Source organism: Oryzias latipes, chromosome 16 (assembly GCF_053564925.1).
Source record: "Oryzias latipes strain Hd-rR chromosome 16, Olatipes_Hd-rR_3.1".
In the NCBI taxonomy this organism is placed as follows: Eukaryota; Metazoa; Chordata; class Actinopteri; order Beloniformes; family Adrianichthyidae; genus Oryzias; species Oryzias latipes.
In genome coordinates, this window is record NC_136252.1 from 22,259,352 (window position 1) to 22,274,596 (window position 15,245).

Here is a 15,245-nt window from a genome sequence, read left to right on the forward strand (position 1 = left end):
ACGTCAAACGCTGATGTGTAGCGACATTTCAAAATAAAACTTTCAAAACGACCATAACTGTCGGATACTTTTTTTTTGTTTTGTGATATCTCCTGCCAATTTCATCACTTTTTAATTTGTGTAGTAAAAACTATAATTTTTATTAGGGGACAGTTGCTATTTTGTCTATCCTAAAATGCAGTAAAACAATGCTGCATTTTTTTAAACGCCATATAGCAAAAGTGGTCAATTTAATGTTTAAAACCCTATTTTTTATGTTTCACATCTGTCAACTACTGATATGTTTTTCTTTTTCTTGTTTATATTTTTCAATTATTCATGTCTATTTCAGGCTTGCAAAAGATTTCTAATTATTGGGGAAATTAAATGTTTACCACTCTGTTTTCTTGTTCTTTCTCAAAAGAACACAGTGTCTTTAAAATGAACAACTTGTGTCATCAAGTAAGTTATATATCTTTTAACACACCAGTTGGCTAATTATTAAAATATAAAAGGGTTAGAATTGTTTAGTAGTTGACACTAAATATAACAGAATGGAAATGCATTTCACTTTAAAAACTAAGCTTTGTTTCTGTTTGAGTTGCGTTTAAAACAAGAGAATCTGTTAAAGAAAACAAATCAAAATTGTCACTTATCTGTTCTAAATATGTTTTTTTGTTCATTCTTTTCTTAATGAAGTCCAAAAGACTTAAGTTTGACCTGCTGAAAAACCAGGAACAAATATAATAATAATAATGGGTTCACTTAAAATGACTAAATAAAGCTTAAACACCCTTAACCACTCTTTATAGCTCCAAAATTTCATTTTTCATTCTTTCTATAATAACAGGCTCAAGGAATCACACAAAAGTGATCAAGTCAAAAGAAAGAAGCAAGACTGGATCATAAAGGTGAAAGATCTCAGGTCTTTGGGTCAGAAGGGATGCAAGAGTTCTTACTAGCATGAAATGGAGTTTGATGAATAAATCCAGCGATGAAAGGTAAGTTGTAGGACAGCTTTAATGTCCAACTCACTGAGTTTTTTTTTTTCCTTCTTATCTGTGTAATGGGCCCAGGTGGTGAATGGTGATGAGGAGTAGCCTGAGACAAATAAAGACCAGGATAATAGGTGAGACTTTGATGCTTTGGGATGTAAGGTGGTGTAGAGGATAAAGCACTTAGTGAGTCTCTTGAAAGCAAACGGGAAACGCTGCCTGAAGCTGCTTCCTATTAACACAGGTGACATAAAGGCCCCACAACTTCCATCCTTTTCTTACAACAGCAAAAATGCCCTTCAAAGTGAGTTTTAAGTGTAATCAGTTATTCACCCTTCTCCCCATGAAGGTCTGTTTGGATGCCCGACAACAACCTGGAGACGGTTGCCAGGGTGAATGGAGGCTGTCGTTAAGGGGGAGCTTGATTTGCCAGCTTGTTCAACTACCAGGCCATGTGAACAACCCATATATAGTTGAGAAAAAAAAGATTTATTCCTCGGAGAGAGAGCTAGCTGAGACCTATTGCAGGTGTGTACAACGCCCTGCTGTGTTGGTGTTATTCACTTAATGAATTCTGCACAACTTTCATCTTCTATGAGTGATCTCGTGAGAAATGAAAGATGTTTGGGACAATGCATGAGGCATAAAGGTGGGGGTCCTCCACTTCAATAATCCCTCTATAATGCAATGCTTTGTTAGTAAATCTGATGACCGGTCTGTTCTAGTACTTTAATGTAAACCACAGCAGTATAGTTCATGATAAATGGTTTACAAATGACCGAAAAATACAATGCAATGTGCATCCCTGTAACCTCCAATAGGAAAAACAAAAGAAATGTTTCTGACTTAAAGGCTGTGCTAGCAGTGCACCCTCTGCAGGGCAGGTAGGGAACTACACTTGAATGAATCAACTTTTAAATTTCTTGCCATGACATTAATTTTTTATTCCAAAACTATAATAACAATAGTAGAAAGAAAATTCTTATAATTTAAGTTAGTGTAAAAGGTATAAACAGGAGAAAGGGAAATCATAAATCAGTCATTTATTACATTTGCTGAAATTCTGGCCTTCAGCTTCTGATCTGACCACAAAAAGCAGTAGATCACCCTGCAGTTTATTCGAGACATTAAATGTGGTACATTTTTACTATATAATGCCATGTTTTGATTGAAATATCAGTTAATAAATCCCAAATCTCAATGCTCAACTTTCTCTGGCCATTTACCTTCAACATACAAGTCTCATTTAAAAAAAAGAATCATTACAACCTTAGATTTTATTACTTTTTGAAACTAAATGGAAAAAATGGTAAAGGTTGTATATACTTCAACCTACATCTATGAATTTGCTATGTTAGTCAATGGATGGAGACAAAACCAAATAGTGTGAAGACACATCTGAAAAGATGCTGCTTTTTAACCCTTGTGCTATCGTAGATGACCCCACCCTTACATTGACGTGTTCTCCCTACCATGACAAAGGTGGATAAAGGTGAAAAGATTTTATGTAATCCATAGACACCAGTGAAGATCACAAATCATTGAAGAAAAAAGGTTCAGATCACTGTCTAGTGGGTCTAGATCAGTGTTTTTCAACCAGTCTGCCGCGGGAGATGGTCAAGTGCGCCGTGGGAAATTGCCCTCATTCACTGATCTAAAAACATTTTCCATCTCCAAGAAATCAGCTCTCTGTGTATCCCAACAGGCCCTGATAAAACACTCAGTAGTAAGGAATATAAAAGATCTTAAAATTACTTTTTCTTTGTGTTTATTTAATTCTATTAAAGACATTTTGATAAGAATCACGGTGCCGCGATTTAGCTGCAGCTATAACTGTGTAAGTATAACTGTCCCGCCCCTTTAACTGTCTCCACCAATCATTCTTGAAGGCTTAATCACATGTCATCAGTTTGACCAATCAGAAGTGGTTAAAGTCTTCACTTCCTTGTTCTTAATTCTGCTGATAAAGTCGCTCAGTTCTAACAAAACATCTCTTAGAAAAAAACAGCCACAATTTCCTGCTTTTTCTGCCACAATTATCACAAAAATCCGTGTGTCGATCAATACAGACCATGAATTTCTGCTTTTTTCTTTTTTTTTTGGATGCTGGTGTGCCGCGGGATTTTTGTCAGGGTTAAAGTTTGCCGTGGCTCAAAAAAGGTTGAAAAACTCTGGTCTAGATGACCCAACTCCCAATGTTAAAGTGCCTAAGATAGCACAAGGGTTAAAAAAGTTCTTAATCATCTAAATTACTAATTTATTACTTAATATTTGCAGCAATTTTTTTTACTGACAACACTAACAATTTATATACCATTTTTTGAAAAAAGAGGGAACTCCCACTCGTTCTTTCAGGAAGACTGCATTCTATTTAAAATAAATTGATGTGCGTACAGATTGTTAACTTCTGTTAACCAGAGGGAACAGCAAAATTTGAAGAACTTCTGCTCAGTGAAACGTTCTGTATTTTTTAACCCTTGTGCCATCCTAGGCACTTTAACATTGGGTCATCTAGACCCACTGGCCAGTGCGCTGAACCTTTTATCTTCAATGATTTGTGATCTTCACTGGTGTCCATGGATTACATGAAATCTTTCCACCTTTATCATGGTAGGGGGAACACGTCAATGTAAGGGTGGGGTCATCTAAGATAGCACAAGGGTTAAATAAATCTTACTCATCTTTGATGATGAAAAAAAACAGCTGTGGAAAAATCCATTAAAGGGATACTTTAACTAGGAGAATTTGATCAGAAAATCTGTCATAAGTTTTATTTTTTTGCTGCTATAGTTTCAATAGGAATATATTAAATGTGAGCAAGTGTGTGTGAATGAAAATGTCATAAAATATGAACTGCTTATGTTGAATTCAGTTTATAGAAGCTTTTCTGCCACTTGCACTAAAACTTAAAAAAGAAAAGAAATCCTATAATATAAATAAATACAAAGCACTCAAGCACACAAATAAATTAAGTTTATTTTTTTTGTTTGAAGTAAATGTAGAAGGCGCCCTACACAAAACATGAATATGATCTGTACAAAAACAAAAAATTGAAGAGGAAAAAAAGGTGGTGAAAAAGGAGGAAAATGATAAAAACTGCCCTGTGTTTTACTCTATATGTACAATGACACTACAACAACAAAAAAAAGGTTTCTGCTTAAATGTTTCATTAACCAGAAAAAATGTCCCTCATTTGACTATCTACACAAAATAAAATCAAGAATTATTTTGCCAAAGTTCATCTTTACACAATCTGTATGCAAAAACAAACAAACACTGGATTTGTACAAAACATCTTTTTTTTTTTTTTTTTTTACTAAAAATAACTGAAATCAACAAACCGCTTTTAAGAATCTTCCACATGTGAGCAGCAGGCATCAGTGGCCTGAGCTGGATATGAACAAACATCCTGTAGGACACTGACAAATCTCTTTTTTTTGTAGTTGTTGTGTTACGGTGCCATCCAGAAAGGCATGGGCTGCTGTTGTGGTTGCGTCTTGGCCCGGGGGGGCAGTGGGGGAGGACAGCGATAGCCTGGTGTCCACCCTGAAGAGGCTGAGGTAGGGGGAGCTACTCCAGGGTTACCTGGCCCTGAGGCTTTGGAGGTGGGTTGGTCTTCCTCTTCATCAGAGGAGTCGCCGCTGTATGCCACCAGACCTGTTCTCAGTCGTTTCACTACAGGCTCTGAAAAAAAGAAGAATTGGGAGCAAGAAAGAAGAAAGGCAGGGAACATGTTTGGAAAAGAGGGGCAGGGGGGAGAAATAGCAGAACAGCAGCAGGAGTTTGAAATGCGACAAGTTTGATTATTCCAAAGACATTTTGGGAAGAAACAAAAAGTTAATGGATTTAAATTTGATATCAGCAGCCATTGGTTGGTGGGACAATGTTAGGGCCGTTCAAACGAGCGGCAGGACGGCGTCACAGGTCGAGTGGTGCCCCACCCCCAACCAGTATCCAGCATTGCACCAGAGACACATGGAAGAGAAGAAAACACAGAAGAAGAGAAAAACACAAAAACAGGAGAGATTCTTGTTAGCAAAGAAAAGAAAGAGGAAAAAACCACAACAATCCAGGCTGATAAAGTCATCAGAATACGACGGTAAGGTGGCCTCGACTCATCAGACGACTGACAAACAGGCAAAAGTCAAAGCTCCATCGCACTATCTGCAGAGCTGAAGTCACACCTGCAGAATCCTGAAAGAACCCTAAGAAGCTGCCGATTCGGGCTGACTGTGGTTGACTGAGTCACATTCTCCACTAATCTCCTCTGCCACAGAAATAGGGAGTTTCAAAATTAGTTGTGTTTTGGTGTCTTTGCACGTCTAACAGATTTGTACTTCATCAAATTCCTTGCAGAACAACTGAAATGCAAACAGTGAGGCATTCTGGGAGAGGATTTACAGATCTACGCAACAGCAGAACAGATATTTCCCCAATCGTTGTCCGCTGACATGAGCGACAGATTGGGTTTGAAAATCCAGAAGAAAACCCCCTTACCCACAGGGGCTGGGGGTACCCTCTTCTCCTCTGTTTTGGGTCGTACTCCGTTCACAGCCATGGTCGGTGGTGGAGGCATTAGCTGCCGACTGAAATGCAAAAAATAAAAGCTGACACACGAACTGTGGCCTTTGACGCAGGTCCAAATTTGAGGATTCAAAACCCAGGTACCTGTTCCTCTCACTCGCCAAGCCGGAGGAACTCTGTGATGGGGGTCCTGAAGAGTCTGGGCTGCCCACTGAGAAGCCTGCACCTAAATTAGTCACATGAATGGGTCCATGCTATGAGCAAAAAAACACACAAGCACCATTAGCAGACATCCTCAACTAAGCCCTGTCCTGACACTTTGATAATAATAAGCTAAAGCAAAAACTGAGATTTCTTTCCAGGACTTTCTGAAAGGTTGTTCAGGATTTTTTTTTCTAATAAACTCCATGTTACCAGTAGAGATTCATGGGCAAACTGTAAGTGAGGACCGGCAGGTAAACAGCAGGCCAAACCGTCTCACTCAATCCTTAAGAAAATGTGAGTGAAGGATGGACATTATGTTGAGCTTTAAAGTGGAAACAGCATGACATGATAGAAACTGCGCCATGTTTGAAGAAAACAAATGGGAATTGAGGGAAACGGGTTAGTACAAGCAGAAAGGCTACAGTATCTTTTATTTTCTTACTTGGTATCCAAGCAAGCCGCTGTCCCTCTCATCTGGAACCTCCTCTGTGAAACGTCTCTTCTGTGGTTGGCTGGTGGGAGCAGCTGGAGGTGGAGCTTTGGGTGGTGCTGCAGCAGAGGGAAGAAAATGGACAGGAGGAAGAGTCTGCACAAAAGAGAATGAGAAGAAAACAAATGATTCGTCACTTTGCAATTATAATTTTCATTATAAGCTTTTTTTTCTTGATTCTTTCTAGTACTGTTGTGTATTTTACCTGGGGCAGAATCTCTGGGGCCTGAGTTGGTGGCAAAATAGGCGCTGGTCCAGGAGCCACCGTGGGAGTCGGCATTGGAGCCAAAGGGTGAGCAGGAATGGGGGGAGGAGCTGGAACCGGGCATGGAGGGCGAACTGGGTACTGAGCTGGCACACCTGCTGGTGCCACTGGAGGAATAGGAAGGGGTACGTTATATGGTGGAGGGACAGGTTGGGGCTGAGGTGGGGGCACAGGCAGGGGATAGCCTGATTGGTAACCAGCTGGAGGGTAGTACGGGGGCTGAGGAGGCACCCCATTGACCACTGAGGGCTGTGTAAAGCCTGAAACCGAAAAACATACTGAGTGATAAAAGTGCAACCGCTTTAGATTTGGATAAAAACAACGATCTGAGATGTTAAGTCACCTAAATGTTATTTAAAAATGTCTGACCTTGCTGTGCTGGCATTATCGTGCTCATTTGACTAAGGTAACGTGAATACTCTGCATGGACCTGTCAGAAGGGAAAACAGGAAAAAAGACGGTTTATTTGAAGTAATAAAATAAATGTATAGACACAAATATTTCCATGTACAACCCAAATGGAATAACTGGATGAATTTGAGAAAAATGCTTTTCAAAAACTTTTTTTTTGCTTCTACCTTGCAAGACAATAGCTAGATAAAAAAAAAATTTTTTTAAACAATTTAAGAAATTCTTACTTATTTAAGTTATGACTTTTTGTGGCTATCACTGTTTAAAATCAGTCCCATTGAAATGTTAATTACTCACAGTCTGAAGAAGGTTTTCACACAACGTCTTTGCTGCTGCTAGTCCTTCTGGTTTAGGATGACTGCAGACAAAAATGAAAAACGATGGCGTTTTATCTCTGCCATAAAGTGAAAGGGCGTAAAAACAACTGAGCGGGCGTATTCAGGAACTGAGTAGGTGACCCTTAGAACCGCGCAGCCGCAATTCTAACTGAGCGACCCCGCATTTTAAAACTGAAATGAAAGTCCCGCCCCGCTGCCTCGCCGGATTTGACCAGCAAATTTTGGCCAATCAGATCAACCAGAAAGGTTTCTGCCACCAAGTGACAAACACACCCCTGAACACCGCCCCCCAAGTGACAAAAACGCCCCCTTAACACTGCGCGCAAATCCAGTTGAGCGTGCAAAGGGGAATTGACCGTGCAAGATCCCGGCTCAGTTAGGATCGGAGGCCTGCAGTTGTAAAATGCGGGGTTGGGCAGAGATGAAATGCCATAAATAACTTTGCTGCAAAAAAGCTTTACACTGTGATTATAATATTCAATATTCATTAAAATGTACTGTTTCTTATAAACATATTTTTACTTATTGATAGGACAACACTGACCTAATGTAAATGTACATAGGCTCGAAGGCCTCCCGTCCTGAAGCTGGCTCTAAACAGCCAGATCCTTTTCCTCTGAGAAAGACTTTGGCCCCCGTCTCAGCCTGAATGTGCTGAAGATACGAACAGCCTACGCCCTCTACTCGCTCTTTAACGGGGAATCCTGCGATGGCGTGCTCCAGCCCCACAAAGACTTTATCTTGAACGTAGTGCATCTTAGAATAAGAAGAAAAAACAGTTGTAAAAACCACCTTTTCTAAAGTTGTAGAGCTTTAGTGATGAAAGAGTGTGCTTCCCAAAACAACAAAGAAACTACCTTAAAAAAAAAAAAGTTATGATATAGAACTCAGACCCCTACCCCTGACTGAAAGTGAGGTTTCTGGTTGGTCATGACGGGCAGTGAGGGTGCAGGGGGGTTCTGCTGATGGTACACTGTGACTGGGGCTCCACTCGAGGAGAAAGATGAGGACGGCGAAGCAGTAGCAGCTTTCACCACACCGTTTGTGATGACCTCCTTAATTTTATTAACAGCTCCTTCAGAAGGAGAGAAACAGACCATCAGTCACACGAAAAAAAAACAGCTTGAAAAAAAAAAAAAAATCCTTTATAACATCATAAAGATAAATGAATGAATCCTCACTGTCCACCAGCTCTCTTGTCTGTCCTTGAACATGCAAATACAGAGGTCGGTCCCTGAGCAAAGCAGACCGGAACAAAGCTGTGTTAGCACAGACACCATCAACACCACGCCCACGACTTCATCACTGAAAACAAGTTCATAGAGGAATCACCCTGGAAGCGCTTTGCCTTTTTCCTCTGCTGTCATGTATCGACCTCTGGTTGAAACTGCGGCTCCGCTCACCTTGCTGATCTGCACATAAAAAGGTTTTAAAAAAACACTTGTTAGGCACACCCAAAGAGAGAGATGGACGTTATCCTGTCAAATAAATTGGCCCACGTCACACTCCTGACCTCATCCTGCGTCTGTCCGCGTGTCAGGAGGTTTCGACAGTTGATCGGGACATCGTTGATCTCAACTTCGGCTACAACCAAATCATCTTTGGCTTTTGGAGGCACTGCAGACTTTCCAGCACCCACAGTCTGAGGAGAGAGAAGCCACAATGTAAAGGCCTAGTTTATCATTTCTTTATGACTTTGCACATTTTAAAAAGAATTCTTTTTTTTCTTCTAAAATTTGATTTGGATTGAGCATTTGTACTTCTGGTAGTTACTGCAGAGGAAAAACACTTCAATGTGAGGAAAACACACATCAAAACACTTACCCTCCAACCTGCAGCCAACATGTCAGAAAAGTCTTTTACACATGTTTTGATTATACGAACAGTTTTTTGTTGTTCTTTTGGGTCAAAAAACATTGAAGATTAAATAGAAAGTGCAAAAATTGAGCTAAATAACATTTTGTGTTTTCAGATCTCTCACAAGAGTTATTTAGGTTTCAGAAATGACTGCATGCTTCCAGAAAATATGTTTGTTAACATGTCAGAGTCTACATAATCCTATAGATGTGTGCATTACAAAGACAACAACAAAGTGCAGGTACAGGAAAACGGGCCCTGCACTTCTGAGCTAAGAACCTTCTTTCTTCTTTTTAGGTAAGGTCTGCTGACAGCAGACACTCTTTTTCAATGACTATGTTTACATTTAATAGTTGGGAGCCGGGTGATGCAACAACAGATTTACCTGTGGCTATTGAACAGCTAGTAACCAAATTTAATGTAAAACCAAAAGAAAATGCCAAATGTATGTACCGTATCAAGACGTTTGCAAGACAGATGACATCAAAACATCAAACTCACTCCTGGGGGGTATTCCAGGAAGCATGTTTAAACTAGCCAGACTTTAAGCCTGAACTTTGGCTGAAATCCGCCTGAACTTGCTTACTCTGGGTATGTCGGTACAAAAGACCGGATATGAGTTAGCGTAATTACGCTCGACTTGGTAACCTTGGGTTAATGCTCGTGCACAGGAGGTACATAAAGACATTCTCAATAGATCGCCGATTTCTGGAGTCACCATGGAAACGCGTGGAGAAAAAAAGAAAAAAAGCGGGACACTTGAGACGGAAGAGAGACGGCGGATAAAGATTATAAGTCCATCAAAAAAGTAACAAGGCTGCATCATCAAAAAAAAAGAGTTTCTGCTCTAAGCAAAATATATATATATAAAATCTTAAATAAATTTCTTCTATTAGTAACAAATGATTTAGTTAAATTTATTCAACCTAATTTCTTACGTCTATAAAACTCAATAATTGTTTATACAACTCAAACTCAAATTTACATATTTATCTAACTAGATATCACATTACTCCATTAATCTTTTTTCAATCTTAATTACTTATATTTCTTGAACTCTCATATGTCTAAGTTTGAGCCAGCAGATATGCTCATTTTTATAACAATAAAAAGGACGGAAAAAAATGCAGTGCAAAAATTCAATAAAGAATTTTCCATCATTGTCATTACATTATGTGCTTGTAGGGGTGCTATATAAACTCATCATCCTCTCCTTCACTCTCACTCATGGTGCAGAGACGTAAGCATAGTAGGACAAAATAACTCGGCAAAACACAGTAAAATAGCTATACAACTAAACACATTCTGTCAAAAACCCACACTTAAACCCAAATCCGTCCAGACAGGCAAAGGGAATGATATCCCAGAATCCCTTGCGGTGCCGATCTAACGGCAGCACCAAAGTTACACCTACTTAATAGAATTAATTTGAATGAAAGGAAAATAATTGTCTGAAAACTCCGTGTTATTTTTAAGGTGACCTAAAAAAATTATTTATCTTAACTGAATTAAATAATTAATTTGGATCAAAGTAAAAATGTTTATCTTTACAACATCCATACGTGGTATCATCACCCTCTCATGGTGGAAAAAGTATTATCTGAACTTCTTCATCCACTAAATCATCTTCAAATGGACACGCCATGCTGCTTCACCTCTCTGTAAACAAACTAAGCTTCAACTAAACCTGCTCCGGACCAGGTTATGTTCAGAGCATGAGTTGCCATGGTAACTTGACCTACCCTGAAACATACCTCCATTTCTTGAACCGAAAGCTGAGGTTATCAACTTCCTTAGCTTCAAACTTATCGTGGGAGCTAGCATAACCTGCTTTCTGGAATACCCCCCTGGTCTACTATCAATATTGACACTTTCACTTAAACTCTAAGCAAAAATCTTGAAAGTTAAACAACAACATTGTCAAGAAAAATAAGAACATTTTTCTGCAAAGCTTTGACACTACTTCTTAGTTTTACTTCATTAGCAAATAGAGAATGCTTTAATAAAGTTGGTCGTATAGCATCTGAACTGCTAGAATAATACTGCTTACTTGACTGGATTGGAAAACAAAAATTAGCCAGAAAACTCAATTAAAACTGAGAAATTACAGCGCATAACAGCTATTTAAAATATTACATTGTAAATAATTAAATAAAGTGTGCAGTCTATATTGAATATAGACTGCACACTTTATTTTATTCACGCATAAAAAGACAAATATATGTTTAAGTCAAAGGGAAAAAAAATGCTAAAATCATTAGGATCCATGTATTATTATTATTATTATTATTATTATTATTATTATTATTATTATTGGAGCAGATCCATACCTTGTCCAACAGCCCCGATGTTCCTATCTGGGAGGGTTTGAGCTTTCCTTTAGCGACCAACATGGCGTTAATCTTTGCGGCCACCGCAGCTGCAGCATCCAGAGCCCCGGTGGGCGCAGCCTCAGACCCCCCCATCCCACCGGAGGAGCCCGACCCGGGACCAGGTTGGTCCCATTTACTACGGCGCCTACATAAACACATCACATCACATCAGAGGCAGTGAAACGTATTGGCCTTTTTAAACGAATCTGCCCAACTTCTTCATCCAATGATGATGATCCATAAACCATTATTGTTCGGGAAGTTGCGAAAGTGTTTACGCCTTTTTTGTTTTTTAAATCTTTCCACAAAAACAGTCGTTAACGGAACAACATTTTTGTACTTCAGAACATAAATGGCTTTGCGTCACTACATGATAACGAACGCAGGGGCTCCGCAGTACACGGGCATAATTACATGGTTTGGCTAACATTAGCAACCTAGCTAGCTAACTGGGTACGTTGAAACTAAATGTGCAATAATAACACAAGAAAATGACAACGCCAGTCGTTTTGTTACCTACCCACTATTCTGTGTTCCACAAAAGGACATTAATACTCCCTTTAACGGAGAAAACCTTATCAACACGGAGGCAAATTAAAGAAGTAATCTTGACTTGAGAACAGGTTCAGCAGAGAGAGCTCCCAGTTGTTAGCCAATGTTCCTCTATTTCCGCTTCCGCCTTGTTATTTGCAAAAAAGAGAAGAAAAATAAAGAAAACACAAGAGGGCGCTAGAGAGCCGCAAGTTTTTATATGGAAATTGGATGAATTTCTGCTCACAAGCAGCCATGGTTGTTTTTTTGTTCCCAATTTAAAACTGCAGCAATCAAAGTTACCTTTAATTACTTTCTTGTCAGGCTATAGCTTTCTCGCACTCCACAATTTTAAAGTCAGAACGTTTTTTCCCTTTATAAGGTTATTTTTCTGTTTAATGTCTTTCAGAAGGGTATTTTTATGGATGAAGTATACTTGATATGATTTGACAACTGTATCATTATCAATGTGTTGTTTTAGGATAATTTTTAAAGTACCTTTTTTGGTAAAATAGTTTTAGCCTCCTTTAATTTGAATCGGATAATCAAGACATTAGAACCAACCCTCAATACATAAATTAGAGTACCTGATAGAGATATTTATAAACTGTGGACGAATCCAGGCATTAGTTGAGATGTATTCATAGAAATGGTATTTTGTAAAAGTCAAACCCAACTGACATTCAAACAACAAGATCAAATTATAAAGAGGATTTTTAATGTTTGCTTACTTTCAGAAGTTGGCAATCTTATTGAATTTTAACTTTCATCTTGTCAAACATTATAGGTCTTCATCATCACAACGTTATGAACACTTTCAACCCCAACTTTTGACATTTTGTTAAGTTATTTTATCCAAACTCATTTTCTCAAATCTTTTTAGATCTCGGATTTTTTTAATCCTAATTTTTGATTTGTCAGAGTTTGAGCTAATTTGTTTTTGGCTTTGCACTATAGATATGTATGTTGCAAACTTCTAATAAGAAGAACTTAGACAGTAGGGTCTAGGATTATTAAAAAAGTTCATTTAACAGAATGGATATTTTATGTTAATAATTTACAACAAATAAAGGTATTGGACATGTCTGGCTTGTATTGATAATCAAGATGAATGTTTTATTTTATTTTATATTATTATTATAATTCGTTTTTATTTTTTTATTTTAAACTTCCCTCCCTCCGTAATAATGCATCCGCTGTTCCCTGTTTTGTGTCTTGTTAGATACTAAGTTATGTTATTGAAAAAAAGAAAAAGAATAGTTGAGAATGGAGATATGTCATGGGTTCAAAACTGGCCCGAACTGAATTTAAATGTACTGCTTTATAACTTTCTCAATGCTCATAAATAAAATTTTGGAAGAAAAAAAAGTTCATTTAAAACATTGGTCCTTCAGGTTAGGTGACTACCGACTGCGGTTTTTGCTGTTGTAAAGTCTACTTAGTGGTTAGTTGCAGTTTTATTGTCTGTTGTGGAAACACACTGTGGTCTTAATAGCGTGTGTTTCTACGTTGATGGATTGTAGTTATCAGATCTGAACTTTTGGACAGGTCCTGGCTGAAAAGCCAGACTAAGAGCGTTCCAACTGCCCTTGATAGGTTGCCCAGACAGTTTTCACCAGGCTCCTGACCTGCAGCTAGACCAGGGGTTGGGGCTCACAGGATTGTGCCTGGGATTGGACCCAGCTTGGCTCAACCAGAAAGACTGTGTGGAATGTGTGCTGTGTCATTTGAGCGACTGTGCTCCAATGACTCAATCCACAGAAATTGAATTTAACTATTGGTTCATGAAACTTCACTTCACTTTTGAAAAGAGCCTGAACTTGCTTTGTGGATGAGCGGCACAGGGTGGAGATAATCAGGTTCGCCTGGACGCACCGTTTGGGCTCTGGGTTTCTTTATGGTTGGAGTCTCTTCCACCCTGGAGTTGCCCACGGTGAGGGAGTTCACCTCGGTGAACAACAGTTGCAATCCCAATCATGCTACGAGTGTCTGATGAAATCTGGTTGAGCAGGTCAGAGGCCATGATTCTCGACCAAAAAAAGAGGGTTTTACCCCTTCAGGTAAGTGGACAACTCCTGCTCCAGGTGGAGGAAAATAAGTATTTTGGGATCTTGTTGGAGGAAGTCTGGAGCATGAGGTTGACAAGCAGATAAGTAGTAAAGCCGCTGCTCCTTAACACAGCAAAGAGCCAGTTGGGGTGGCTTGAGCGTTTTTTTTTTTTTTTTAAATCTCTCCTAGAGTTTTCTTTGCCCCAGGAAAGATTCCGGGAGTACCAGAGGGACCATGTCACTCAGGTGGCCTGGGACAGCTTTAGGGTCACCTTTGGTAGAACTGGAGGACATTTCTGTGGAGAAGGAGGACTGTCTGGAGAAGGAGGTCTGTCTGGGTATCTCTGCCCAGTCTGAAGCCCCTGCAACCTCGGCTGAAGGAAAGAAGATGGATAGTATTTTAATCACTGTAACATCTTCCAGTGGAACACCAGAAATCTAATATCTCCAAAATACCTTTTCTTTTTTTAAGTTGTCGTTTTTCAGATATATTTTTTTACTCTTTGTTTCCCCCCCCAAGAGATGGGAAGTGCTTGAAAAAACTGAAGCCCTCACATGAACGTCTTGTCAGAGGTCAGCAGATCTTTGACGCCTGCCTTGACAGCGATAACTATTTACAGGCAGTACAGTGCGAGAAGAAGAAGAAAAAAAATCTCGTCGAAACACATGGAGAGGGATCAAGGAAGACTCAAGAGTGTAGTATGAGCCTGAGTGTTAACCGTGATGTGTGTGTTGGTTGATGTAACCTCCGGCCTTTGAGGCCCGCAAAGCCGGGTCTCGCCTGATCGCGGCAGCTGACACTGAGTTGTGAGATCAGGGACATGAAGGAAGAAGGGTGCCCCGGCTGGGGCTGTCCAGGGTTTAACAAAGAGACACTGTGAGCACCTTGGTTTGAGTGTTTGCTGCTATACCAGCAATTATTAGAAGTAGGTTTTTGACTGAGGGTGCGTATGTCACATAGGTGGCATCATAATCTGAAGCAGGTTTGATTTCGCCGGCTGATGTTTCACATGCTGAAAACTGGAAGTCTTAAAATTCACGATGCCAATGATTACTCTGAGACCCCAGAGTACGACTTTCTGAAAGCCGCATAAATAAGACCAGAATAAGAGTGAAGTGTGGAGCAGACAAGACGGAGAGAGGGAAAACAGATGGGGAGAGTGAGTTTTAAAGGAGGGAAGGGGGGAATCTTGTGTGTGTGCGTGTGTTTACAGAGAATGGGAGCCTCTTA

The 15,245-nt window shown here is 39.5% G+C and overlaps 1 protein-coding gene and 1 long non-coding RNA gene across 3 annotated transcripts; one reads left to right on the forward strand and one right to left on the reverse strand.

The window, feature by feature from the left end:
• Positions 1-1,143: 1,143 nt before the first annotated feature.
• On the forward strand, positions 1,144-2,177 carry LOC105355946 (uncharacterized). The gene is made up of 2 exons (XR_013648068.1): positions 1,144-1,218; positions 1,324-2,177. It is a non-coding gene; the product is annotated as an uncharacterized LOC105355946 (long non-coding RNA).
• A 1,755-nt stretch (positions 2,178-3,932) lies between these two features.
• Positions 3,933-12,119, reverse strand: khdc4 (KH domain containing 4, pre-mRNA splicing factor). 2 transcript variants are annotated; one of them, XR_002874914.2, is made up of 14 exons: positions 11,956-12,119; positions 11,394-11,580; positions 8,720-8,848; positions 8,539-8,618; positions 8,388-8,440; positions 8,106-8,281; positions 7,751-7,962; positions 7,166-7,226; positions 6,827-6,887; positions 6,398-6,717; positions 6,145-6,288; positions 5,643-5,724; positions 5,472-5,560; positions 3,933-4,658 (listed from the first exon to the last, which is right to left on the reverse strand). XR_002874914.2 is itself a non-coding variant. In XM_023964069.2 (14 exons), exons 1-14 carry the CDS (start codon positions 11,982-11,984, stop codon positions 4,426-4,428), a joined length of 1,884 nt encoding a protein of 627 aa, XP_023819837.1. In that variant the 5' UTR covers positions 11,985-12,119; the 3' UTR covers positions 3,933-4,425. The 2 variants fall into 2 exon arrangements, 1 of the variants encoding a protein (XP_023819837.1); XM_023964069.2 differs by having other exon boundaries at positions 5,643-5,752.
• Between the last annotated feature and the right edge of the window lie 3,126 nt (positions 12,120-15,245).

What these genes read in the sequence shown, in the direction of transcription:
- khdc4 (XM_023964069.2), bottom strand. Translation starts at nt 11,984, where the DNA reads ATGTCCTTTTGTGGAACACAGAATAGTGG. An exon ending in CCTATGTACATTTACATTAG is followed by an intron (nt 7,227 to 7,750) that starts GTCAGTGTTGTC and finishes TTTTGTCTGCAG; the next exon opens with TCATCCTAAACCAGAAGGAC. An exon ending in GCGGCTTGCTTGGATACCAA is followed by an intron (nt 5,753 to 6,144) that starts GTAAGAAAATAA and finishes TTTTGCTCATAG; the next exon opens with CATGGACCCATTCATGTGAC.